This window comes from Oscarella lobularis, chromosome 10, assembly GCF_947507565.1.
Source record: "Oscarella lobularis chromosome 10, ooOscLobu1.1, whole genome shotgun sequence".
Taxonomy (NCBI): Eukaryota; Metazoa; Porifera; class Homoscleromorpha; order Homosclerophorida; family Oscarellidae; genus Oscarella; species Oscarella lobularis.
In genome coordinates, this window is record NC_089184.1 from 871264 (window position 1) to 895328 (window position 24065).

The window sequence follows — 24065 nt, forward strand, 5'->3', positions numbered from 1 at the left end:
AATTGCACTTGTAGAGCTGCGGTGCGACGTAGGCGAACGCTGATGTTAGTACCGTGTACGTACCGAGCTCGCTTCGCTTCTACTGATCATGGTGTGCGCGTCGTCTGCAGCCACGCAGTCCAGGAGAGCGAAAAACGGAGCCGTTTTAGGGCGACTCCAACGCATGCGTCGAAAAAGTCTAAATATAAATACTCGCGTTTCAATTAATTAAACTTAGAGTACTACTGTACTGTGCACCAAAAAAATCGACATAGAGTGAGACAAGGAATACAGAGCCGGAAGACGACGTCGAGAGACGTAAAATTCTACAGTTCCAATGTTATATTAGACGAGAGACGACTCCTTTCGATTTTTCTCAAGAGAAAGTCAGTCCAGCGTCTCGATAGGTGATATAGATCTTCTCCAGCGCCGAACAGAAAGCCGCCGTTCTCATATCGAGCCCCAAATTGTACTCGTGAGCGCGAGTGATAATAAACTAGAAAAGAAAATCGCAAAAATGGAATTCAAAAATCACTTCAAAAAGCTTAGAAGATCGTTCCATGGTGTATTCCAGCCCCGAATTGACGATATCCTTCTCAGAAGCCCCCTAGAAAAACGCCCTAGACGTCAAGGGATGTCCTCTAAAAATTCTCGTCTCACCGCAATGCGTTTTTGAAATTCTGCCGATGGGGATACCGGTATGGGACCCCCGCTGCGTCCAAACTTAACTTCAAGGCTCTGCTGGACGCTCTCTTCATAAAAAAACAAACACAGACTATAGTCTGATTTCCTGGAGACGCGTTTCGCGTTTACCAAGGAGATGATAGTTGCTCTCTTTCTCGTATTTAAACAGGAGACGACCGAAACTGACGTGGCTGATGTTTTTCAGCCATTCGAAGTAGGACACGGTCACGCCGCCGGCATTGGCGAAAATATCCTAATTGGAGGGAAGGATATAGGATAAAGGGGCGGTGGGACACGCCAGGGGCTCACTGGAATGACGAGACGGTTTCTCTCGATTAAGATCTTGTCGGCGGCGGGAGTCGTGGGCCCGTTAGCGCCTTCAAGAATTATCTAAAGGGTTAGGGGGTGATCTGAGTGCGGGTCAGGGTTCAAACTCTGTCTTCATACAGTCTCTATAAAAGTCAAAGGCTAGCCTCTTTTCTACATCAACATCACTGATTCTCAACGGTTCTATGATAGCTCTTCTATTTTTTCTCCCTAATCAAAGCTTTTATGACCGTCTAAGTCAAACGATTATTCCATAACAGCCTCTACATCGCCATTCAGGATTTCTTAATGGTTCTATGACCCCCTCTTCCTTTCTTTCCACGTATTCAAAGCTTATGATCCTCTAAGTCAAAGGACTATTCAATAACAGCCTCTTTTCTACATCTACATCACTAATCAGGAATTCTCGTCGCGGTTTCATGATACCTCTTCTATTTTTTCTCCCTAATCAAAGCTTTTATGACCGTCTAAGTCAAAAGATTATTCAATAACAGCCTCTACATCACCATTCAGGATTTCTCAATGGTTCTATGACCCCTTTCCACGTATTCAAAGCTTATGATCCTCTAAGTCAAAGTATATTCAATAACAGCCTCTTCTCCACATCTACATCACTATTAAGGAATTCTCATCGCGGTTCTATGACCCCCTCTTCCTTTCTACTCCTCTAAATCAAGGACTATTCAATAACAGCCTCTTCTACATCTACCATACATGCCTTTCTCTACCTTTGCCTTTATTTCTCCAGAGTTCTTGCTTGTGATCTGTTTCTCGCCGGCCGCCGGAACGAGAATGTCGCATTGAGCGACGAGGAGATCGTCCGTCGTCTCTTCGGCCATGGGAAACCCCTTGAGCGTCTTATTCTCAATCTTATACTCCTCCACTTCGCGCGGATGAATTCCCTTGGGATTCCACAGGGAGACGTCCTTCTCGATGATCCCAATCAGACGCGCGCCCTGACGATGAAGATAACGGCAAACGTGAAGACCCACGTTACCAAAACCCTAAAGAAAAGTCCCAGATGACGCAAGTGGAACGAAAAGCGCGGATCCCATACCTGAACAATAAAAGTCTTGTCCTTGAAACCGGGCGTCAATTCGACACGAGAAAGGTAATAGGCTAAAATAAAGTCTCGCTTTGATTCCGACTCTATGAGCATGATGTACCGTCGTTGAGGAAGTAATCCAATGTGTGATACAGTCCCTGACAAGAAAGATTACGTAAAGGAGAGAACCCTTTGGATACTAATGCTACGGAGAGTCTGCCTACACCTATCTCAATGAAGTCGAGAGAGGACAGCATTCGGCCAGCGCTACGTTTCTCTATTAAAGGACTAGGATGCCTATACGCTCACTCGTCGTTAAATCTCTACTACATCTACTACAACGACTACAACGGCTACAACGGCTACAACGACTACAACGGCTACAACTACTACAACGACTACAACGACTACAACGGCTACGACGACTACAACGGCTACAACAACAACGGCTACAATGACTACAACGGCTACAAAGGCTACAACCACTACAAAGGCTACAACCACTACAAAGGCTACAAAGGCTACAAAGGCTACAACTACTACAACGGCTACAACGGCTACAACGACTACAACGACTACAACGGCTACAACGGCTACAACGGCTACAACGACTACAACGGCTACAACGGCTACAACGGCTACAACTACTACAACGACTACAACGGCTACAACGGCTACAACTACTACAACGACTACAACGGCTACAACGGCTACAACGACTACAACGGCTACAACGACTACAACGGCTACAACGACTACAACCACTACAACGGCTACAATGACTACAATGACTACAACGGCTACAATGACTACAATGACTACAACGGCTACAAAGGCTACAACCACTACAAAGGCTACAACTACTACAAAGGCTACAACGGCTACATGCAACGACTACAACGACTACAACGACTACAACGGCTACAACGACTACAACCACTACAAAGGCTACAACCACTACAACGACTACAACGGCTACAACGACTACAACGGCTACAACGACTACAACCACTACAACGGCTACAATGACTACAATGACTACAACGGCTACAAAGGCTACAATGACTACAACGGCTACAAAGGCTACAACCACTACAAAGGCTACAACCACTACAAAGGCTACAACGGCTACAACGACTACAACGACTACAACGACTACAACGGCTACAACGGCTACAACGACTACAACGACTACAAAGGCTACAACCACTACAACGACTACAACGGCTACAACGACTACAACGGCTACAACGACTACAACCACTACAACGGCTACAATGACTACAATGACTACAACGGCTACAAAGGCTACAATGACTACAACGGCTACAAAGGCTACAACCACTACAAAGGCTACAACAACTACAAAGGCTACAACGGCTACAACGACTACAACGACTACAACGGCTACAACGGCTACAACGACTACAACGACTACAAAGGCTACAACCACTACAACGGCTACAATGACTACAATGACTACAACGGCTACAAAGGCTACAATGACTACAACGGCTACAAAGGCTACAACCACTACAAAGGCTACAACAACTACAAAGGCTACAAAGGCTACAACGGCTACAACGACTACAACGGCTACAACCACTACAACGGCTACAACGGCTACAACGGCTACAACGGCTACAACGACTACAAAGGCTACAAAGGCTACATGCAACCACTACAAAGGCTACAACCACTACAAAGGCTATACAAAGGCTATACAAAGGCTATACAACGGCTACAACTACTACAACGACTACAACGGCTACAACGGCTACAACGGCTACAACGGCTACAACGGCTACAACGGCTACAACGGCTACAACGGCTACAACGACTACAACGGCTACAACTACTACAACGGCTACAACGGCTACAACGGCTACAACGGCTACAACGACTACAACGGCTACAACGGCTACAACTACTACAACGGCTACAACGGCTACAAAGGCTACAACTACTACAACGGCTACAACTACTACAACGGCTACAACGGCTACAACGGCTACAAAGGCTACAACCACTACAAAGGCTACAACCACTACAAAGGCTACAAAGGCTACAACGGCTACAACAACTACAACGACTACAACGGCTACAACGGCTACAACTACTACAACGGCTACAACGGCTACAAAGGCTACAAAGGCTACAAAGGCTACAAAGGCTACAACTACTACAACGACTACAACGGCTACAACGGCTACAACGGCTACAAAGGCTACAACCACTACAACGGCTACAACGGCTACAACGGCTACAACGACTACAACGGCTACAACGGCTACAACGGCTACAACGACTACAACGGCTACAACGGCTACAACTACTACAACGGCTACAACGGCTACAAAGGCTACAACTACTACAAAGGCTACAAAGGCTACAACGGCTACAACTACTACAACGACTACAACGGCTACAACGGCTACAACGGCTACAATGGCTACAACGACTACAACGGCTACAACGACTACAACCACTACAACGGCTACAAAGGCTACAATGACTACAACGGCTACAAAGGCTACAACCACTACAAAGGCTACAACCACTACAAAGGCTACAAAGGCTACAACGGCTACAACAACTACAACGACTACAACGGCTACAACGGCTACAACGACTACAACGACTACAACGGCTACAACGGCTACAACTACTACAACGGCTACAACGGCTACAAAGGCTACAAAGGCTACAACTACTACAAAGGCTACAAAGGCTACAAAGGCTACAACTACTACAACGACTACAACGGCTACAACGGCTACAACGGCTACAAAGGCTACAACCACTACAACGGCTACAACGGCTACAACGGCTACAACGACTACAACGGCTACAACGGCTACAACGGCTACAACTACTACAACGGCTACAACTACTACAACGGCTACAACGGCTACAACGGCTACAACGGCTACAACGGCTACAACTACTACAACGGCTACAACGACTACAACGGCTACAACGGCTACAACGACTACAACGGCTACAACGGCTACAACTACTACAACGGCTACAACGACTACAACGGCTACAACGGCTACAACGACTACAACGGCTACAACGGCTACAACGGCTACAACTACTACAACGGCTACAACTACTACAACGGCTACAACGGCTACAACGGCTACAACGGCTACAACTACTACAACGGCTACAACGACTACAACGGCTACAACGGCTACAACTACTACAACAACTACAACGGCTACAACGACTACAACGGCTACAACTACTACAACGGCTACAACTACTACAACGACTACAACGACTACAACGGCTACAACGACTACAACGGCTACAAGGACTACAACTACTACAACGACTACAACGGCTACAACGGCTACAACGACTACAAAGGCCTATAATAATGAGGCATAGGTATGTAGTGCAAGTGGAAACTCAGTGCAAGCAAACGAGAGCGAGAACGCAGTGCAAGGAGAGCATAGCAAGTGGAAACGAAGGACCATTGCACGTGGAAAACGCATAGAACTTTAGGCTTACCGTCGCCGACTCCCGGGCCCTTATTCTGAGGACCCGACCCTTCTTGATCTCCGCCTCGAGATGATGCTCGTGCGCGCCCATCTCGTGTCCGACCCCGCCCAACACCCCCATGACGGCACGCGGAAACGAAACGAACGCCGTCTCGATCCTGTGCGAGACCCGATAGAGCAAAGGCGGCACTTTCAATCCGTAGAACATGTGAGGCAGGATGGCGGCGAACGGACGAAGACTATCGAGACCCGTCGCGTCGATGAGACCCTTCATGAGAGACTTGAGAAGGGATTTCTTCGATTTACCCAGAGTGTTTTCGGCTATGACTTCTATGGAAGCGGCAAAAGCGCTGCCCCATAGAGCTATGAGCGAAAAAATAATTGGGAGAGAGACGGAAGATATTGTATTATTTACCTATTAGATATGTTTGATCGAGTTCCGGGTATTTGCGACAGACGACGCCGCAGCACTTGCTTCCGGCTAGATCTTCGATTTTATAAAACGTGCCGAATTTCGAAATGCCGTATTCGTACGGAGTAAATTCAACCCACTCTAAAAAAGAAAGAAAAACGTTATAGAGACCCCAGGGGGGTCTCCTCTCCTTCTAGATAAGAAAAAAACAAATAGACTCCTACAAAATTTAAATTCTATTTATTATTACTTTTTTATCTGGTTCGAAAATTGACGACAAATAGCATTCCCAGAGGTCGACTAAGGAGATGTTGAGTCCGTCCAAGTAGCGTTGATAGATCTCCTTTATGTAGTTGTCGGCGCGCGTGATGTGCATGATTCTCTCCATTTCGTTGCAGCGTTCCCTGAGATAGGAGCCGCACTTGTAGACGTCCGGTCCGCCGTCAGTCGTAAACAAATTAGAAACATACCTCAAGAAGAAAAAAGAAATAAAAAATGTCGATTAATAATTATTTAGATTATTACCACGTGGATCCGGATAACGTTGACACGTAGGTGCAGCAGTCTAACAGAGCCGTCTCCCATAATGCCTGAACGGCACCGCACATTCCCGTCATCGCACGAAACCCGCCACCGGAACCGATAACAGAAACAACAGGAGCCTACGAAAAAAGACATAGGGGTCCTCTATGTGAGACCAGGTACCCTCCTCTATCATCCCTAACGTCTCTATGCTTTGGCTTAAAGATATAGGTGCCTTTAATTATGCTGTGCATTTTCGATTAATGCGTAGGCCTTGAGTGCCCCTACTAGCTCTGAAACTTGGGTAATACGAATCCTTAACAGGTTGAATGTTCCTCTCCTTTCCATTAATAATTACTATCTCAAGTATTAGGCTCGCTCTGAGGGCTCCCCATTTGCTTTAAAGATATGGGCGCCTTCTATCATCCCTAACGTCTCTATGCTTTGGCTTAAAGATATAGGTGCCTTTATGCTTTGGCTTACCTTTTTGACTGAGATCTTTCTGCCCAGCAGTCGGCTTATTGAATCAGCGCAACGCTTCTTTCGTTTCTTCACTGTTCGGTTTTCAGCTGGATGAAGATTGTAGCCCAAACGAATATCCAATTTCATTCTAATAGACCACACGCGAATGAAAAACTACTAAACTATTTCAAACTACGTTACCTACGAAGTCAAACCGAAATTTCAAGATACGCTTTCCTCTATGAAAAAAAATAATCCGAACGAAATGACGTCACTCTTCACGTACCCAAATATCAATTCGCTCCTTCCGGTACGGCGCACCCAAATTAAATCGATTAAGATTAATATAAAAATCGTCAGAATATTTCGTATCCGGTCCATAATTGTCGTCCCGGTCCATAAATGAATGTCGTTCATAGGTCTCTGTATGTACATAAACGAATGTCGTTCATAGGTCTCTGTATGTATATAAACGAATGTCGTTCATAGGTCTCTGTATGTACATAAATGAATGGCGTTCATAGGTCTCTGTATGTACATAAACAAATGGCGTTCATAGGTCTCTGTATGTACAAAAACGAATGTCGTTCATAGGTCTCTGTAAGTACATAAACGAATGTCACGTTACAGTGTATCAGCAGGGATATAATAGAAGAGGGATATGTAACTCGCGCTATCACGTGACGTTTTCTTGATGCAAGCCCTGATGCAAGCATAGATAGCATAGATATATCAGCATATTGTTATATCTTTGCTGCAAACTATTGAACATAATCCGGGGATACTATCTACTCTGACGTCACCTTTTTATGTACATTTTGTTCAAAATACGGGAGAGTATGACATCACAATGAATGTGATGTCATAAAGGCACCTGTGTGTGTGATAGGTTTAGGAGCTATTGTGACGTCAGGGTTACCGACAGACAGACAGACAGACAGACAGACAGACAGACAGACAGACAGAAACACACTTTCCGATTTTGGCCGATCACGTTTGAGAGCCCCTCCCACCAGGGCGCGCGCGGGCGAAGCCCGCGCGCCCTGGTGGGAGGAGGTGGGAGAGAATTAATTCATCATTCATTAATTATTTAATTGTTCCTTTTATCTCATAACCATTTTACCGAACTGCACCGTAAGTTACGAGCGACTGGTGCTTACTGCTAAAAATCGAATTCGTCGGCGAAGAGCGAGCCGATGACTCCGAAAACGAATGTGGCGTTGGGCTCATTTCCTCGCTCGACTGCACCGGCTTTCGTCGCGCCTCCATGACGCTCGGCCTTTTCGTCTTTCCGAGCGCCTGACGCAGCAACTCCTTCGCCGAAGGCTCCAAAGTAACATGCGGCGCATCAGTACGACTAGTCGCCCTTGCCTCCTCCGGAATGTCGTTCGACATCGGTATCGGAGTCGGCGTGCGATTTCCGTAGAGTTCGAGACGCAGCTTCGGCGTTTCAGCTCCCGTCCTCGAACTCGGAGTCGGCGTGCGATTTCCGTAGAGTTGGAGACGTGGCTTCGGCATTTCAGCTCCCGTCGTCGAACTCTCGATTGACGACGGACGCGAGAGTCGTTCCTTTGCCGAACTCAATATATCTGAGTCGGTCATCACCGCTTTCTCCGTGATTTCCCGCAGTCGATCGACCGCCGTGATCGTCGATTCTTTGCAGGAATGTATCGATGCTGCCGGCGGACCGTGTTTTCGCCGTCGACGCGACGTCGTCGTCGTCGACGGTCGCGACGATTCGCTCGACGAACTGCAAGGTCGTTGACTCCGTCGTTCCTTTTGCTTCTGTTGTCGTCGTCCCGAAAGAATCGACGATCCTTTCTTGCGAGAGACGTCGTTCAAGTACGGATTTCCTCGTACATGTTCGATTAGATATTTCTTCATTTCTTGAAGCGACGCTTGGCTTCCGCTAGGAACGAGTCCCGTCATCACCGAGCTCGTAATACTGTGGTGCGATTCGCTTGATAAGATGCCTCCACCGCCGCTTGCGCCGCCGCTTGCAGTACCGGTTTTTTCTGGAATCACCGAATTAACGGATCGTGCATTTCCGACGCCCGCCGAGCTGACGGCAAGCGACCCGCGCGCTTTCACTTTCAACGCCGCTTGCGCTTGACGAAGAAATTTATTGCCTATAAAGCTGCTCGACACGCTGCCCAACGATCCGCGACGAGCGACGGCGATTGCAGGCAATGATAGCGAGTCGAGCCGCGACGGCACCGTCGTCGTCCTCGCCGCCGCCGCCGGAGCCATCGCTTCTGATAGATCAGGACTCGGTGACAGAAGACTGGCAGGACCGATTCTATCGACGTTGAGCGGATTGGCGCAGATGCGATCGTGCACGTGAATGAAGAGGGGAATATAGGCCAAATAGTCGAGAAACCAAACCTTCGAGAAAATATTTCATAGAGAAAATAAATAAACTTATTAAATATCTTTGCTCACTTTTCCCGAGTTTGATGGGTCGCATCGGCGAATGACTTGGTCTTCGACTCGTTTGCTTACGCCGCCCGCCTTGAGTTCAATCTGGAGGAGGTCCGTGTCAATGTAAATCTTGTATCCTTTCGTTTTCTTCGAATCTTCCTCGTCGGCACCGACAAACAAGCGCTAAAAAAAAAGAGGGAGTAAGAGTCGCGAGGAAAAGTGGACTAAGTGTACTTTGTAGAATTCGAGCCTTCTCTCCACTTGCATCATGTCTAGACCTTCTAATAATTTTCTTGCTTCGTTGCTAGAAATAGTTGATTTGAGACGAATTGCCGGTGATTTAGATCTCATACTTACTCCAATGCACATATGCGTTCGCACACTGCCGTCGTAACGGCGAACATTTTGAAAGTTATTGGCGCGCCTTCAAGTTCCAAAACCTGGTCAAGAATTTCATAAAACGATAAATCCTATGGTAGATTTACTCGCCTTTAGCACGTAATTTAGCTGTCTTCGCGATATGTTAGTTGTGCTAGGTATAGTTTCCAAAGCCAAAAGGAGTTGCTAAAATGAAAAAAATATTTCGAGGTCCCTAAGTTCAAATATCAATTTACGTCATAGGTAATTATTCCGTCCTCGTCGTCGTCTTCGGCCGCGAAAGCTCTCGCATAACCCTGCATCTTGCTCCGATCAACAACGTGAAAGCGAGCCAAATAATCAATAGCAGATCCTAGCGAAAAAATATCCTATCAACCATACCCCCCGTTACGTTCACATTACATACCGTCTCGAGTTTTCTGCTTAGAATCTTCGAGATCAGCTTCGGCTTTTCTACAAATCCCATACGTTTACAGAGAGCCACCAAATAAACCAATGACTTACTGCAGCACTTCCTTTGCTCGAATCTGTATCTGAATAGACCGTCGCGCTTTCTGCTTTCTATTAATTGACTCCCCTAGGAAAGAAATCTCGATTTCCGTAGAAGACGTCAACTCTTCTCCTACAGGGCTTTCGTTTCAACGGAGTCGCATTGTGAACCGATCCGATGCCGCTTCGCGCAATTTCTTCCGCCGACGCCGAACTGTCGTCGTCCGGCACGTCGGTCTTCTCGTCGTCGCCGGCGTCGCTCACCGTGTCGTGATCCGAAACGTTCGAGCTGCCGGAAAGCGACGACGATCGAGATCGCATCAGGGCGCCGGCACGTTGAAACGAATGCAACGGCGCGTACGAAGACCAATGGGTTCCAATGCCATCGCCGACGGCGACGGAGGACGAATTCAATGAAGGTAGCTTAGGCACCGAACTCATCTGCGTTACAAATGCTACGCCGCTTCCGCTTTCTTCAGCACGTCGTTGCCGTCTCGAAAGAGGCGGAACTAAAAAGAAGAAACAATTGCGTAAATCTGTAATGACGTCAAAATTCTTACGTTTGATTGATGATGTATGATGTTGATCTATTGCGCTTGACATCACCGAGCTCGCCATTCTATCTCCGTCGGGCAACGGCGACGACGACGCCGACGAAGAGGGAGACGGCAAACGTCGACCAACCGGTTCTCTTACACTTACAGCACTTGCGGCGGTTGGGATAGGCGGTAGAGTCGCCGTTCTCTCTTCTTCGTCGCTCGAGTTCGAGTTCCTTTGACTCGGTACGGCGCTCGGCACTTGCAGCTGAACGGCGCCGTGCGTCATCGCGACCGACGTTGGCGGAACACCGACGAGAACGCTTGAATTTATCGACGACGTGCTCGCTATGCCGTGTCGTCCTCGATGTCGGCGGGGCCGCGGATCGCGAGAACGATTTGTCGCCACCGAACGACGATGAAAGCTGACGTTGCTGATGTAACTGAAAAAAGCCGTTGCTAACATTCAATCCATTTTAATTAATTCAAACCTTTGCTGATCTTCCGTTTCTATGGCAAATACGCTGCCTGGATCAGGATCGGGAGAAGATAAGGGTTCGCCAGTGGAGTCCTATATAAAATTGTACTGTATATTGAGATGAGAGGTAAGAGACGTCTTTTCTCTACCGAGTCGACGTCCTTGCTGTATCCCGGCGGTGGATGGCGATAAAACTGCTCGCCAGCCGACGACACAAACGAGACCTTAATCGCAGATGACTCCCCTTTGAATTCAAGACCACTAGCTTCCTGTCCGTCCAATCCTACACAAGACGATAATACCACGGAACGCAATAATAGGACTTTGCGGCCAAACCTTGGGCAACGTTAATCACATTTCTCGGCTGTCTAGACACGACCGTACTAACGGACGGCAACGAGAGCGGATATCGGTGTATTCCTAAAACGTGCGCGTATATAAATAATTTTCGTTTTATCCGCGTGGAGAACATAGCCAGCCACCTGATGGAGATGACGGAGGTGTCTCTCTCGGCATGCTGGCGTCGTCGTCGTCATCGTCAACGTCGCTGCCGTCTTCGCTAGAGCTCACATAGGCACTGCGACTTCGTTTTGGCAACGCAATAGAACGTTTCGCCTCCGAGCGGGCATTCTCTCCCTCCAGCCAATTTTTATCCTCATCCATGACCACTTGAGCGGGACGCGTAAGAGGAGAAGCGGCGGCATTCGTCGAAACGATTTGAGATGGATTTTCGCTCTCTCCGAGGTTCCGTCTCAGCGCTTGCACGCCGCCAACCGCAAACGATCCGACGCTGCTGGCGACGTCGCTCGACGGCACCGTATCAAGTTGAGTCGGCTTCAAGAGCGTACTGCCCGTGTGATCCACGACGCCGACGCGCCGTTGTCGCGCCGACTGACTCCCCACCGTGTGAGCCGATTCCGTCGACAGTCGATCGCCGCTCGAACGCCGCTGATCGGAACTCCGTAGTCGATAACGTCGACTCTCCGACGACGGCGCGGCGCTTTCTTCGCGATCTGTTCCGGCGTCCGGCCGAAGTAACTCGCGTCGCGATCGACGTCGCTGGCGATCCTTTTCCCGCTGCTCTATCAGATTACATTCGCTGTTGCTACTCGAGTCCGTATCGGGATGTCGGCTCTGACGGCTTCGATCGCCTTGGGATCGTCGTCGCCGATCATTTCGTTTCAAAGTTCCGCCTCCTCCTTCGGGACCCAATAAACCGTCGTTGGGTGGCGCTGGAGCGGCTTGTTGCGACGAATGCAGAGTGGGGGTAGCAGGCAATTCGACACTGCCCTTCTCCTGCACACTCCTTGGCTCTTCCTGAGTCGTTTTCTCAACCTTCTCGTCATTTTTGTCCTCATTCAACGGCGGTTGTTGGTTGGACGGAACTATGCTTTGACCGTAGTTACCGTACTCGTTCTCACCGTCGTCGTCGTCGCCGCCGTCGTTTTTAGTGTTCGAAGAAGACGACGTCGCGCGTCTAGTGCGACTCGTCTTTCGCACGCGAGTGGTCACTCCGTCGCCGGGGGTGATCGGCATTAAAACGTTTCGCTTTCCGCCAAAGTCGGAGTCGGCAGAATCGAGCGGCACTGACGACGACACCGACGACAAGGGACGTCGTCGCGGTACGTTTCCGGTGCTCTCGTAATCGTCGGCAGCGCCAATGACGTCACTCCCGCCACCTACAACGCTCGCAAGGCTTTCTCTTCTTTGCACGACGGAAATCGCCGCCGCCGCCGCCGCCGTCGCCGTCTTGCTAAACGATTGAGACGTTTCCGTGGAAATCTTCTTTGTTCGAAAACTCTCAACGGACGTTCTCCGCATCGTTTCTTCTTCTTCTCTATCGCTATCATCTCCGTCGTCGTTTTTATCGTCGTCGTCGTCATCGTCTTCGTCACTCCTGTCGTTGTCGTCGTCGATGACGTCACTTTGATTTTCCATCAATCTCTCCTCCTCCGACTCTTCGTCTGAATCATTACTAAACACTTGACTCGTTTCTTTCAAAGGTTCGGCTTCACTACCCGCACTCTCGTCCCGCCCCGACAGACTCCGTCTCTTCGTCTGACGATGCGTCGACGGCTTACTTCCGTGTTTTCCGCGCCGTCGCCGCCGTCTCTGACTCTCCAACCCCGCGTCCCTCTGACTCTCCTCCTCTTCATCCTCATCGTTTCCGCCGCCGCCGCCGCCGCCGCGCCGCCGCCGTCCTCCGGCAGCATGTCGCGATTTAGTTTGTCGAACGCGACGCCGTCGTCCTCCGCGTTCTCTCCTCTCCGACGACTCGTCTCCGCTCTCGACGCGCCGCCGTCTCTCGCCGTCCTCGCTTCGTCGCCTCTTCGTCTTACTGTCCTTCCGTTTCCGAACGCGCGGCTCCGGACGAACGCTGCCGCCGCCGTCGCCGCCGCCGTCGCTAAATACCGCGTCATCATCTTGACTCAAATCGAGAGACGACGAGTCGGGATTTTTCGCCGGTTCGCCGTCGCCGCCGCCGCCGCCGCCGCCGCCGCCGCCTTCGTCGAGTCGACTCTCTTCCGGAAATCGCCTGACGGCTCCCTTGACTTCTTCCTCGACGCCGGACAAATCCGTTCCTTCGAACTCCACAATCTCACCTCGTTTTCCGCGTAGCTTTCGCTTTGATGATTTTCCGTGTTTCAGTTTGATTCGCGAGCCGGAGCGCACGGACGATCCGCCGCTGGCGGCGCTTAGCGCTCGAATCTCCTCCGCGACGTCTTCTCTGCTTCCGCTCTTGCTCTTACTGACGCTTTCGAGTGAATTCGAGTTATCTTTCTCGGCGAGTACAATGCTCACGGATCCCTAGAAGAAAAGATGCGAATTTTTTTTTGTAAAAAAGCGCGTATTCGTATTTACGTCGTCTTCAGTGTTTTGTGGGCCCCAGTAGTTGGGATCACGCATAAGCACCTGGCGGAATCCTCCTCCAATCCTCGCGAAAAGATTCTAAATGAGAGATATATAGATATATGATATGCTCACACAAGGTCTTCTCCTTACCCGTTCTCTTCTGTTCATGTTTATGACGTGTTTCACGCAAGGCATGGGTTCGTTCTAAAAAAATTCTCAATTACCGAAGCTTAAAAAATTGGTTTTATTAATCTCCTGGTAGGACACCTGTTGCATCCTTTGCACAATCCGTCTCCGTCTGTCCGGTCGGCCCGTACACAGGGAGAGCGGGTGAACGAAGTTGATATAACGTAGTTGATCAGGCATTCTCTAAATACATAAACAATGAGACTAATAAAAAATTCCGGGGGCTCCTCATCTATCATTCTAAGGCTCTTGGGCTCTTATGTAAACAAACCTGCTTCCTTACGCTTTTTATCGATCCCTAAGAGCCTCGCGGCGCGGTTATGCGAAGGTACGGTATCCCCTGGCTACGCCACTAACAACAACACCTCGACAAAAACTCACCAGAATCGCGACGTTCGGCTCTAACAACGGCTTCCCTCGTTGATACTTCTTCCTATTAACCGTCATCCATCGGACGAGCGCCGAATTTTGGCGTCGTGCGACGACTTTGGGGGCAGCGAAGTAGGTGGTGCCCCGCCTCCCTACGCGACAGTGTAACAAAGTCTCGGTCGAAAAGAGATCGTAGGTCAAGAAGTGTAATCAACCGCGGTGTCCTACTAGTCCCCCACTCACGTCGCGTCGTCTTGTGAATGTGAGGCAGGCTGCCGGGAAGCGATTTCGACGCCAAACCGCGACGAATCGGACGCGTTCGCGCGACGACGCATTCCGTGCTCAAACTCAAAAGCGAGCGCGCTTTCGTCGGCTCGGGAACGGGCAGACGATTGCGATCGTCGGCCATCACAACAGAAACCCGAGGGGAAGTGCACCTGTGCCGTCTCAGCGCACTCTAACGACTAATTCTATTACGATGGCTGCGGCGGAAGCGCCGCACCCCCAACGTCTGCAAACGATTTTACGCTAGACTCGGCGCCACCGAAGCAATGTCAGAGAGCTGTCTGTCTCTACACCGTAGCTCTATCCATAGATGCTCTATCTGCTCTATCGTGGCTATGTGTCAGTCACGTGCACACGTGTCACTCAGCTGCCTATACCTGGTGAAGCAAATGCTAACGATCTATAAAACACAGTCAATAATCGGGAGTTACCAGGTCAAATTCTTTCGTTTCCTTTTTTGTAACAGGGAGTTTCGAAGAGCCATTGTAAGACCAGAGAAGATGCTCGCGCATTTTTAGAGCTGGAAAGAGCTCTGAGTCTTGCCTCCTTCGTACAACAGCACCAATTTGTTGATTGCACCATGACATCGCGCACTTAACGCTGTCGCCTATATCTATGCCATCAATACTATGTACAACGTGAAATTGAGACAGCCACCGAGCATTATTGCTAATGTCTTCACCAATGCTGATTCTGTGAACCGTTCCTAGTTTTCGTATGCTATCACCTCTGCACAGAAAACTCGAACAATATTTGCAGAAGAATTCAACCTGTGTCATGTCGTAAGGGTGACCGCGTCTAGATTGCTTTTTGGCTTTCTTCTTCTCCTTTTCTTGCTGCAGACGTTTTATCTTTTTATCTCTCTGTTCAGTACTCATCTTTTCAAATTTAGTCAGAGCGTCCTCCAAAAGACCTTTCTTAGCTAGATCTGCTTCATCCGCTTCTGAACTAGGAAAATCTTTCTGAAGCTCATGTAAGGTTTCTTTCACACGGACTATTCGGAGCGACTCCAGACTTCCACACAATTTGTACAACTCCTCCAGTGTACCTTCAAGAGTTGATTCGTCACCCGTTCTAATAGAGGACGTCAATCCAAGAACCTTGGGAAGTTTTAAACCCAGTCGTTTTGTTTCATGATAAAAGTTCATGATTTTCTTATATGGGTGTTTGCCGTGAGTGTGGTGGCACTCGTCAAAGATTAATAGATCGACGTCCCCGATGCTCATTTTTTTGAAGTCTTCCTTTCCCATTAGATGATTAACTAATACCTGTGCTGTAACAACAATAACCTGATATCTTCTATCTTTGACCAGGTCCTCCAGCTGTGGCATCTGGTCACTCGTCAACTCAGCCCCCGTCAGCTCAGCCACCTCCCACGGAGCTAATTCTCGCTCGAGATGAAGCAAAGCCTTGCTTGCTCGTTGACGCGTGTTCACTAGAAACAAAGCGGTGAATGTTTCGGGAGGCGGTGAACCAAGCATATGGCGTTTGATAATTTCCGCAGCGACCAAAGTCTTTCCTGATCCAATAGGCGCTAAAATGATTACATTCTCCGGTGGAGACATAGCGGCGTTGACTAACTCTTTCTGATAAGCTCGAAGTGTAGAAGATTGGCAAGTTTGAGACGAGTCTGGTAGTACTTCAGGAGATAATTTTGGTGCCAGCAAGGGAAGCTGACTACCAACAATTTCTTCTTCTTTCACTTGAGGCGAAGAAACTGAGCCTTCAATTGCTGATTTGATTTTCTTTTCACAGGCCCCATCTACAAATACATGTATTTGAGAATACCTAAGAATATACAGTGTGCTGTAGTTACCTAAAGGAGCTCCGAGTCCGTCACTTTCCACAGTGCCGGCAACAGCAAGCTCCAAGTCCACCGATTTGCTTCGATCATCAACATAATTTTCTCTCAGTAGCAACGTCGCGGGATCCTTTCGAGGCGAAGGCGTTGAGCCGAGTGGGAGAGACGAAGACCGTCTGGGTGTGGCCTCTCCTTTGGCCATTTTCTCGGCCTCTACGCGTATAAGAAAGCAGTTGCTTTTATATCCCCAAAGACGTTCAATCGCACATCTGCCATACCTTGGTACTCGGCGACTTTTTGCTTTAGATCGTTTCTTCCGGCTTCTTGGAGAAGCTCCACGAGAGTTTCTAACTTTTCTTTGCCCAATTCGTCAACTTCTTCAAGCCTCTGAATAAGATCTAGCGGCGTTGTCACTGTTTCGAGTTTTCCGACCGAAAGAATGTCCCTGCACATGTACTTCATGTCCATTAGATCTTCAACTTTCAGCTCATGTGCAATGTAAATCATCAACTTGCGGTAAAGGCCTATGGAAGTTGAAGCGACCATTGCGAAGTTTTCACTTTCAGTCTAGCACGCTAGACACTACACCCTCAGTAAAATGTGAGGTATAAAGCAGCTACTGTACATTAATTAATTAATTTACAACACGACGACCGTTTTGAGCCGTCGTAATTGGTCCTCAATTTTCTGCTCCAAGAGTTCCCTTTTGTCGTCCAAGACCTGCCTCATGCTCTCTATGCTATCCTTGACGGCTTTGAAGCCTTCGCCGCATTCGCGGCGCAGTTCCTCGACGAACGCCTTGGAACGGGCCTCGCTCGTCTCGCTGTGCTCCCGCAGGCGTGTTCCTCGCGCCGACGTACGCTCCTGTCGTTGCTCCAACGCGCGGACGCTAACGGCCGACTCAGCCAGCTGTGACTCGACGGCGGATAGCCGCTGATCGCGAATAGAATTCGCCAATTCCAATTTCCCCGTCAATTGGACAATTCTTTCACTTTCCATTTCCATCCAGCGGCGATCGGACGCAATAGCTGCTCGCACGTCCTCCGCCGCGCTCGCCTGTTGGCGAACGAACGAATCCAAACGAAGCGCGTGCGCAGTCAACTCAGACTCAAAATGAGAAATTTTTGACGTCATTTTTTCAAAATTCGAATTCAACGCGGAGTATCGTTCGGCGCTTTGCGATTCGAGTCGGGCGAGTTTTTCTTCGATGCCCTTCAAATCGGACGTCGTTCGACTCAAATCCGCTTCGCATCGAGCCAAGCGAGTCGACGACGAAACGTGAGCGTGACCGATCTTTCGCAAGGCGCCGTCGTTCGCGTGCAAACGATCGAGTGCGTCGCGCTGATCGCGTTCGAGACATTCGATGTCCGCCGCGATTCGTTTCACCGCTGCCGTGATCGTGCGAACGTGGTCTCGCAGGAGAACGCGTTCGCGTCGCTCGCCGTGCCACGCTTCGTGGGTTTTCGCTCGATTCTCGAGGAGATCTTCCTTGATCGCGATCGCTCGATCAACAAGCGTTTGCGTCGCAAATTCTTGCTGTCGAACGCGATCCTCCAAGCGATCCAGACGCCGAGACGAAGGGCGATTGACGTGACGGTAACGAGGCGAGGCGTCGTCGCGAGACAAAGGCACGAGCGACAAATCGCCGTCCATGATTGTACGGGAGCCAACGAATGACGTCTACAGATTATTTGCCTTCGTTCGTCGGAAAAAAGACCCGCAGTAGTGTAATAAAGAATCTCTATCATCTAGTTTATAAATCGTGTCCCAAACCAAAGCGTTCCTGTGCACGTCAATTAGAGGGAAAGAGCGTTTAGTTCTCTAGCATGGGGACCGAAATCGACATAGATGTGCGGCGAAAGAGTTGAATCAGTTAGGAATCGATACTTGGACGATATGACGGGTGATACGCTCTGATAAAACGCTTCCTTTTCAATCTGCACAGCCGTATTTCCGATTCCGCACTCCTTGAGAAGAGCAGTGATCTAAAAATGAAGTCAAAGACATAAAAAAATTTTTCACGTACAAGGAGGCAAACGTGATCTGACCTGATTCATTATGCGTTGTTCGTTCACTTCGTCTTCCACTTGGACGTGAATTGTGCCAGCCTGGAGGCTCGACGAATGTCTCCAAACGTGAACGTCTCGAATGCCAATGACGCCAGGCACGCCTCTAATCTAAAGAGACGACGCTTTTTCTGAAAAAACGCCAATAGATAGGCTAAAAACGTTACCTTAGCCAACAAGTCCTGTAAGGGTCCACGGACTTCAGGCGGAGTGCCTTGAAGCAGCGTAACTAGGGCATTTTTCAGCAAGGGAACGACGCTCAGGAATATCAGCACGGAGATGAAAACCGAGCAGATAGGATCGGCTATGTACCAGCCAAACTGCTCAATACACACCGACGACACAATGACCCCAACACTGCCCAACGTATCGGCGAGAATATGAAGAAAAACGCCTAGTTAATTAACAGATATCTCGTATTAAATCATTTAGTCTTTTTTCCTTGCCTTGCATGTTGGCGTTTTTGCCGTGGCCGTGACCGTCGCACGTCGAACCGCCGTGCTTGTGAGCGTGAGAGTGTCCGTGACCGCTCGACGCGTGAGAATGCGCGTGACTAAACGCCGCTATACCTATCAAATTGACGACAAATCCGGCGACGGAAACAAACTAAAGAAAGAGTTTGAAAATAAAAGACGCGATTGACTGATGAATGGGGTGTTTACTAGAAGCCGATCCGTACTGACGAGAGGAGGATCAATGAGTCGACTAAGCCCCTCGGAAAAGACGGCAAAAGCAATAACAACCAAAAACAAACCGTTGGCAAAACCGGAAAGGACTTCGACTCGTCCGTACCTATGAAACTTTATGAGAAAGGGACCATACGGTTTTTTCTTTCCCTACTCACCCGTAAGAGAACGTTCGAGTGGATTTCCATCTCGCTATGACTGCTGCGTACAAACCGACGACTAGCGCTGTACAGTCGAAGAGCATGTGAAAGCCGTCCGATATAAGACCGAGACTGTTCGTCCAAATGCCGTAGAGCAATTCTACGACAGTAAACGTCTAAATAGAGAATCCGCATAGTGCAAGAGTCGAATCCTCGAGGGACTTCTCCTTACGAGATTCATGCATAGAAAATAGAAAATATGACGCGAGTCTTCGCCTTCTAGAATTTGCCGCAAATTGCTCTTAAAAGCGGCGAGAATTGACTGCGAATGCTTCTGCAGCATGCCTCTCGTTCCCGTAAAATTATACAGAGGCAATCCGGCGGCCGTATAACCAATTAGATTCCCTTTCGACCCGGACGCCGACCGAATCGACGACGCACGAGTCAGAAGACGAGTGGCTATAAATAAAGTATTAATTAAGCCTTGATACGTTGGAAATATTACCGAGTACAAATAGGATGTAGGCTACTATGACGCCAGGTGAGAGAGCGTGGTGCATTGTCACCGAGCTCATTGATTTTGACGGAAAATCGGGGTGATTCCAGATGAAGCTGAGTACGAGAGCGGACGTGAAGCTAGCAATTGTGCCGAGCTTGTGAAGATGAGCTGACTCCAGTTTTGCGCTGCACACCGACTCGACGTAGAAGTCGAGAATGAAGGTGAATATGATGACGGCGAGCAGAGGAAGTGCAACGTCCGTCCAAGAAAAAGACAACTAGAGACATTAATTAAATAGAGACTTTTTATTTTTACCCTCCCATCTCGATTTCTTACTTCTTCAGAAGACATTAGAGTCACAACGGCCCACGGAGAGAGTAGAAGACATGTGACAAGTGTTGACAAAGCGTTTAGCCTCTTGGCTCCTTTAGAAATGTGCCCCCCATATAAAAAATCAATAGAATGTGACTGTGCACTTTACCTCCTACGGCAACCGCTAGTTTTCGAGCGACGCTCTTATGTGCGACGCTAAGACATAGACCGCAAAACAAAAGAATAATGCCGCCCTGGTAAAAAAAATGCGTTTTCAATTAGCGCTGTTTTCTTTGTCTCGCTACCTTATGGTCGGGGACCCCAAGCCATGATAGAGCTAAGTAGAAACCGTGCGTTAGGTCAGAGCTGTGCTTTCCCTCAGCTATGAAACAAATAATATAAGGTACTCGGTCTACTGTATAATCTGGATTTATACGGTGGTCCGTTGGATTGAGTGCGTCATTGTCAAACAGCATCAGAGTGACCAATCCAAGGAAAAATAGTACAGCACCGCGAAACTGGCAGCACAAAAAACCGCTACTATTGTGATCAAAGTACGACTACCGTTGGTTTACTCTGCCCGGAATTGATGGCCCGCCTTGAGTAAATAAGCTTATTATGCCCAATATGACTATGTCACTGTGTTGAAATAACAGGACTCCCCTAGAGGAAAACGCCTCACTGCCATATCCAACTGAAAAGAAGGCGCTTTCTATACCTCAATGGCCCGCACATTTTCAATCCGAATATCCAGATTAGACTAACGATTAATCCCAATACAGTGTATTTAGCAATTCTGAACCACTATAAAATAACGTGTACAGGGAAGTGTCAACGGGTCGTAGAGTAACGGTACCGCTCGTAGACTAAGTCTCTTTCCAGAAGAGAAAGGTTTTTGTAAGGGAAGTAGAAGTATGGAGGATCTAAAAAAGGAGAGACTCGCGCCGGAATAATGGGCTCTGGACGCCGGCTATTTACCCTAGCGTGGCTAGGAATAGTAATAAGGCTACGGGAACTAGTTGGAGTAGATCGTAGCAGAGGAAGAGACCGAAACAGGAGAGGCATTTGACGATGATAAGAACTATCGAATAAGGAGTGACTCTGAAAAGACAAAATAGCGTTAAAAGACAGACGAAAGACGTTTATCGATACCTCGACGGGTTCTTTCGCGTTATGTGAGGCGATTCGTCCATCGTTCCGGGATCCTGGCCAACGTGCGTTGTCACGTGGAAGTGAAAACTCTCTTTTCTTTGTGATCAGGCTACGGATTCACCTAAGACGAAGCCATGGTACGTATTTGCCAGTAACATACGTGTTCGAATTTTTAAAACTGACTGGGGTCCCTTTCGGGATCTCGCGTAGCCTCAGAACGAATACATCGAGCAGGCGATAAAAAGGCACGGTCGCCGGCTGGATTACCACGAAAAAAAGTGAGCGTGCCCTTCGAATTCGCGTCGAGTTGATCGAACGCTCCCGACAGGAGAAAGAAACTGGCTCGAGCTCCGCACACGATCGCTTTGAAAGCGAAGAAATACCACGGACTGAAGTGAGCCATTTGCCAAGTCGTCGTTCTCGTTTTCCGCGCGATAATCGCATCCTCTCTCTACACCACAGAGCGAAAATGTACAACAAGCAACGCCTCTCGGCGAAAATTCAAATGAAGAAAGCGTACATCAGATATTACATAATACATCTGCGTATATGTAATTGCGCATTATTTGTAGCATCAAGGCGCACGAAAAGAAAGACGTGCGGGTCAAAAATGCGGATAGCGCGCCTAAAGGAGCTGTACCTCCGTATCTATTAGACCGGTAAGGTTTGAAGAGAGAGAGAACCTGTACACGTTTTTTTATTCTGTGTGGGATCTAGTGAGCAACAGTCGCGAGCTAAGGTCCTATCAAATATGATTAAGCAAAAGCGAAAAGAAAAAGCTGTAAGAAGAAGGTGACATAGTAGGCCTATCCTATGCGTGGCCTTTTTTCTCTAGGGGAAATGGCAAGTGCCTTTGCCCAAAGTTCAAGCTGTTTCGGATGCAGACGTTTTCAAGGTCATTCGAACGGGAAAGCGAAAGAGTTAGTACGATAGGGGTCGGTTTCGCGCTCTTTCTGACTTTTTTACTGGCAGAAAAAGCCTGGAAACGTATGGTCACTAAGCCTTGTTTCGTCGGAGAAGGATTCACGCGACGCCCGCCGAAATACGAGCGCTTCATTCGACCAATGGCAAGTCCAAGAGCCCACTCATAAACGTATTATAATCATTATTTCTTTTCTAAAGGGTCTCCGGTTCAAAAAGGCCCACGTAACCCATCCTGAGGTATTAAAAGTAATGACCTGTTTAGCTAGTTGCGAGTTGTTTATATGCAGCTCAAAGCGACCTTTTGCCTGCCTATTATTGGAGTAAAAAAGAATCCCTCGTCGCCTATGTTTACGCAACTGGGCGTTCTCACAAAGGGAACAGTTTTAGAGGTACAAAACTAAACATGTACTACTAATGTGTTTTACGTGTATTTTCCTCTTAGGTCAATGTTAGTGAACTGGGCCTTGTGACTCAAGGTGGTAAGGTTGTTTGGGGTAAGAGATTGATTTTCACAGTCCTACTTGTCTCTTGCACTGTGGCTCTTTTTTTTTGTTAGGAAAATATGCACAAGTAACTAATCATCCGGAAAATGACGGCTGTGTCAATGCAGTGCTTCTAGTCTAAGACTTCTAATGTGACTTACAGTAGTTTTGGTTTTGTTTTGAATAAAACTAGAAATGTCTACGGTATCACCTTGGTTTTCTGGGTCTGCATCCACCGTGTGGCACCGGGGTCACGTCAGTGATACTAACAATGTCTACACCGCCCATTTGCAAGCCTTTCAAAGACGCCTAGCGCAAAAACACTCGAAAGAAGCCCAAGAAAAAAAGAAAATGACTTGCCTGTCTGCCTGGCCCAAGACCCTTGATCTTAACTCTCACTCTAAGTACTCCTTTGTTGAGAGCCTTCTATCAGTTGCACAGAAATCAATAAGATACAGAGTAATCATTGGGATTATGACTTGCCTTAGCTGCTGCAGTGCCCGCTGATTGACCAGCAAACGTCGTACCTCGCTTGGCATTCTTAAAACCCTCAGATCCCTACAGACATCAAACCTCAGTCCAAAAAAAAAACATCTCAAAAGAGAACACGTACTCCTGAAGCCCAAGTAAGAGTCTTCCCTACGAAAAACCATCAAACGTACGCGTGTCGTGCATTTTCTTTCTCTACCTGCGCTGTCTGTAATTGTGACTATGGTGTTATTGTACGTCGCCTTTACGTGGGCTATGGGAAGGTCGTCGTACGGCGTTTCGGTTGGCTCTTCGTTGCGTAGTCGGTCTCTGGGATCTAGAAGTCGCGCCGAATCGGAGCTAGATTGCGTCGGTTTTCATCAGAGCCGTTCGAAAACGCGTTTGGGAGAACGCACCTTAGTTCGCGCAACAAATCTTCGTCCATTATCGATTTGAATTCGGAGAAGAGTACGGGAGCACCTCGACGTGCATAACCGAAGCCGATCGAACGTAATCCCGTGGCGAACAGTCTGCTAAATGCAGACGAAAAGCCCATAGCCGAACCCACGTGATTGCCCGGGATCTTGGAAACCTTGG

General features: G+C 48.4%; 7 protein-coding genes across 7 annotated transcripts; 1 reads left to right on the forward strand and 6 right to left on the reverse strand.

The window, feature by feature from the left end:
- Positions 1-188: 188 nt before the first annotated feature.
- Positions 189-7342, reverse strand: LOC136192521 (uncharacterized). The gene is made up of 14 exons (XM_065981164.1): positions 7230-7342; positions 7145-7182; positions 6965-7091; positions 6485-6621; positions 6210-6429; positions 5963-6152; positions 5558-5910; positions 2157-2193; positions 2048-2109; positions 1719-1994; positions 973-1053; positions 793-916; positions 640-731; positions 189-586 (listed from the first exon to the last, which is right to left on the reverse strand). The coding sequence occupies exons 3-14, from the start codon at positions 7088-7090 to the stop codon at positions 476-478; spliced, it is 1809 nt and encodes a 602-aa protein (XP_065837236.1). The 5' UTR covers position 7091; positions 7145-7182; positions 7230-7342; the 3' UTR covers positions 189-475.
- Positions 7343-8010: 668 nt separating this feature from the next.
- Positions 8011-15099, reverse strand: LOC136191825 (serine-rich adhesin for platelets-like). Its single transcript, XM_065980239.1, has 19 exons — positions 14897-15099; positions 14666-14805; positions 14366-14467; positions 14249-14302; positions 14108-14194; positions 11728-14053; positions 11582-11665; positions 11395-11528; positions 11259-11338; positions 10792-11210; positions 10369-10740; positions 10247-10319; positions 10149-10195; positions 9979-10094; positions 9854-9928; positions 9722-9804; positions 9599-9668; positions 9386-9547; positions 8011-9328 (listed from the first exon to the last, which is right to left on the reverse strand). The coding sequence occupies exons 1-19, from the start codon at positions 15060-15062 to the stop codon at positions 8063-8065; spliced, it is 5856 nt and encodes a 1951-aa protein (XP_065836311.1). The 5' UTR covers positions 15063-15099; the 3' UTR covers positions 8011-8062.
- Positions 15100-15275: 176 nt separating this feature from the next.
- On the reverse strand, positions 15276-17285 carry LOC136192141 (antiviral innate immune response receptor RIG-I-like). Its single transcript, XM_065980661.1, has 3 exons — positions 17018-17285; positions 16755-16952; positions 15276-16700 (listed from the first exon to the last, which is right to left on the reverse strand). The coding sequence occupies exons 1-3, from the start codon at positions 17283-17285 to the stop codon at positions 15352-15354; spliced, it is 1815 nt and encodes a 604-aa protein (XP_065836733.1). The 3' UTR covers positions 15276-15351.
- Positions 17286-17369: 84 nt separating this feature from the next.
- On the reverse strand, positions 17370-18397 carry LOC136192146 (protein FAM81A-like). Its single transcript, XM_065980665.1, has one exon. The coding sequence runs from the start codon at positions 18390-18392 to the stop codon at positions 17379-17381; it is 1014 nt and encodes a 337-aa protein (XP_065836737.1). The 5' UTR covers positions 18393-18397; the 3' UTR covers positions 17370-17378.
- A 65-nt stretch (positions 18398-18462) lies between these two features.
- Positions 18463-21736, reverse strand: LOC136192140 (proton-coupled zinc antiporter SLC30A5-like). The gene is made up of 17 exons (XM_065980660.1): positions 21595-21736; positions 21421-21543; positions 21299-21365; positions 21161-21246; positions 21018-21105; positions 20879-20960; positions 20748-20824; positions 20612-20696; positions 20467-20555; positions 20137-20407; positions 19864-20090; positions 19650-19807; positions 19468-19597; positions 19252-19411; positions 18973-19199; positions 18788-18916; positions 18463-18724 (listed from the first exon to the last, which is right to left on the reverse strand). Exons 1-17 carry the CDS (start codon positions 21633-21635, stop codon positions 18536-18538), a joined length of 2229 nt encoding a protein of 742 aa, XP_065836732.1. The 5' UTR covers positions 21636-21736; the 3' UTR covers positions 18463-18535.
- Positions 21644-23207, forward strand: LOC136192147 (ribosome biogenesis protein NSA2 homolog). The gene is made up of 12 exons (XM_065980666.1): positions 21644-21731; positions 21805-21872; positions 21923-21988; positions 22057-22110; positions 22167-22253; positions 22312-22375; positions 22430-22514; positions 22567-22661; positions 22717-22755; positions 22806-22907; positions 22961-23012; positions 23075-23207. Exons 1-12 carry the CDS (start codon positions 21729-21731, stop codon positions 23140-23142), a joined length of 783 nt encoding a protein of 260 aa, XP_065836738.1. The 5' UTR covers positions 21644-21728; the 3' UTR covers positions 23143-23207.
- On the reverse strand, positions 22938-24058 carry LOC136192148 (small ribosomal subunit protein uS11-like). The gene is made up of 6 exons (XM_065980668.1): positions 23885-24058; positions 23689-23828; positions 23614-23639; positions 23484-23558; positions 23361-23426; positions 22938-23309 (listed from the first exon to the last, which is right to left on the reverse strand). The coding sequence occupies exons 1-6, from the start codon at positions 24022-24024 to the stop codon at positions 23208-23210; spliced, it is 549 nt and encodes a 182-aa protein (XP_065836740.1). The 5' UTR covers positions 24025-24058; the 3' UTR covers positions 22938-23207.
- Between the last annotated feature and the right edge of the window lie 7 nt (positions 24059-24065).

Bases quoted from the DNA above. Each gene is read 5' to 3' on its own strand.
- LOC136192521 (XM_065981164.1), bottom strand. From the start codon at position 7,090: ATGAAATTGGATATTCGTTTGGGCTACAATCTTCATCCAGCTGAAAAC. The intron at 6,430-6,484 runs GTAATAATCTAA...TTTCTTCTTGAG, and splicing joins ACGTTATCCGGATCCACGTG to GTATGTTTCTAATTTGTTTA. The intron at 2,194-5,557 runs GTAAGCCTAAAG...CTTTCTTGTCAG, and splicing joins GGGCCCGGGAGTCGGCGACG to GGACTGTATCACACATTGGA.
- LOC136191825 (XM_065980239.1), bottom strand. From the start codon at position 15,062: ATGGCCGACGATCGCAATCGTCTGCCCGTTCCCGAGCCGACGAAAGCG. The intron at 14,468-14,665 runs GTGAGTTTTTGT...TTATGTATTTAG, and splicing joins AGCCGAACGTCGCGATTCTG to AGAATGCCTGATCAACTACG. The intron at 11,339-11,394 runs GTAGAGAAAAGA...AATTTTATATAG, and splicing joins ACAGCAAGGACGTCGACTCG to GACTCCACTGGCGAACCCTT.
- LOC136192141 (XM_065980661.1), bottom strand. From the start codon at position 17,285: ATGGTCGCTTCAACTTCCATAGGCCTTTACCGCAAGTTGATGATTTAC. The intron at 16,953-17,017 runs GTATGGCAGATG...TTATACGCGTAG, and splicing joins AAAAGTCGCCGAGTACCAAG to AGGCCGAGAAAATGGCCAAA. The intron at 16,701-16,754 runs GTAACTACAGCA...ATGTATTTGTAG, and splicing joins CGGACTCGGAGCTCCTTTAG to ATGGGGCCTGTGAAAAGAAA.
- LOC136192146 (XM_065980665.1), bottom strand. From the start codon at position 18,392: ATGGACGGCGATTTGTCGCTCGTGCCTTTGTCTCGCGACGACGCCTCG.
- LOC136192140 (XM_065980660.1), bottom strand. From the start codon at position 21,635: ATGGACGAATCGCCTCACATAACGCGAAAGAACCCGTCGAG. The intron at 20,961-21,017 runs GTAAACCAACGG...TTGTGCTGCCAG, and splicing joins GGCCATCAATTCCGGGCAGA to TTTCGCGGTGCTGTACTATT. The intron at 20,408-20,466 runs GTAAGAAATCGA...TAATGTCTCTAG, and splicing joins CTCTAATGTCTTCTGAAGAA to TTGTCTTTTTCTTGGACGGA.
- LOC136192147 (XM_065980666.1), top strand. The intron at 21,989-22,056 runs GTGAGCCATTTG...TCTACACCACAG, and splicing joins AAGAAATACCACGGACTGAA to AGCGAAAATGTACAACAAGC. The intron at 22,515-22,566 runs GTTAGTACGATA...TTTTACTGGCAG, and splicing joins TCGAACGGGAAAGCGAAAGA to AAAAAGCCTGGAAACGTATG.
- LOC136192148 (XM_065980668.1), bottom strand. From the start codon at position 24,024: ATGGGCTTTTCGTCTGCATTTAGCAGACTGTTCGCCACGGGATTACGT. The intron at 23,640-23,688 runs GTAGAGAAAGAA...GGTTTTTCGTAG, and splicing joins CACAATTACAGACAGCGCAG to GGAAGACTCTTACTTGGGCT. The intron at 23,427-23,483 runs GCAAGTCATAAT...TGCAACTGATAG, and splicing joins CGGGCACTGCAGCAGCTAAG to AAGGCTCTCAACAAAGGAGT.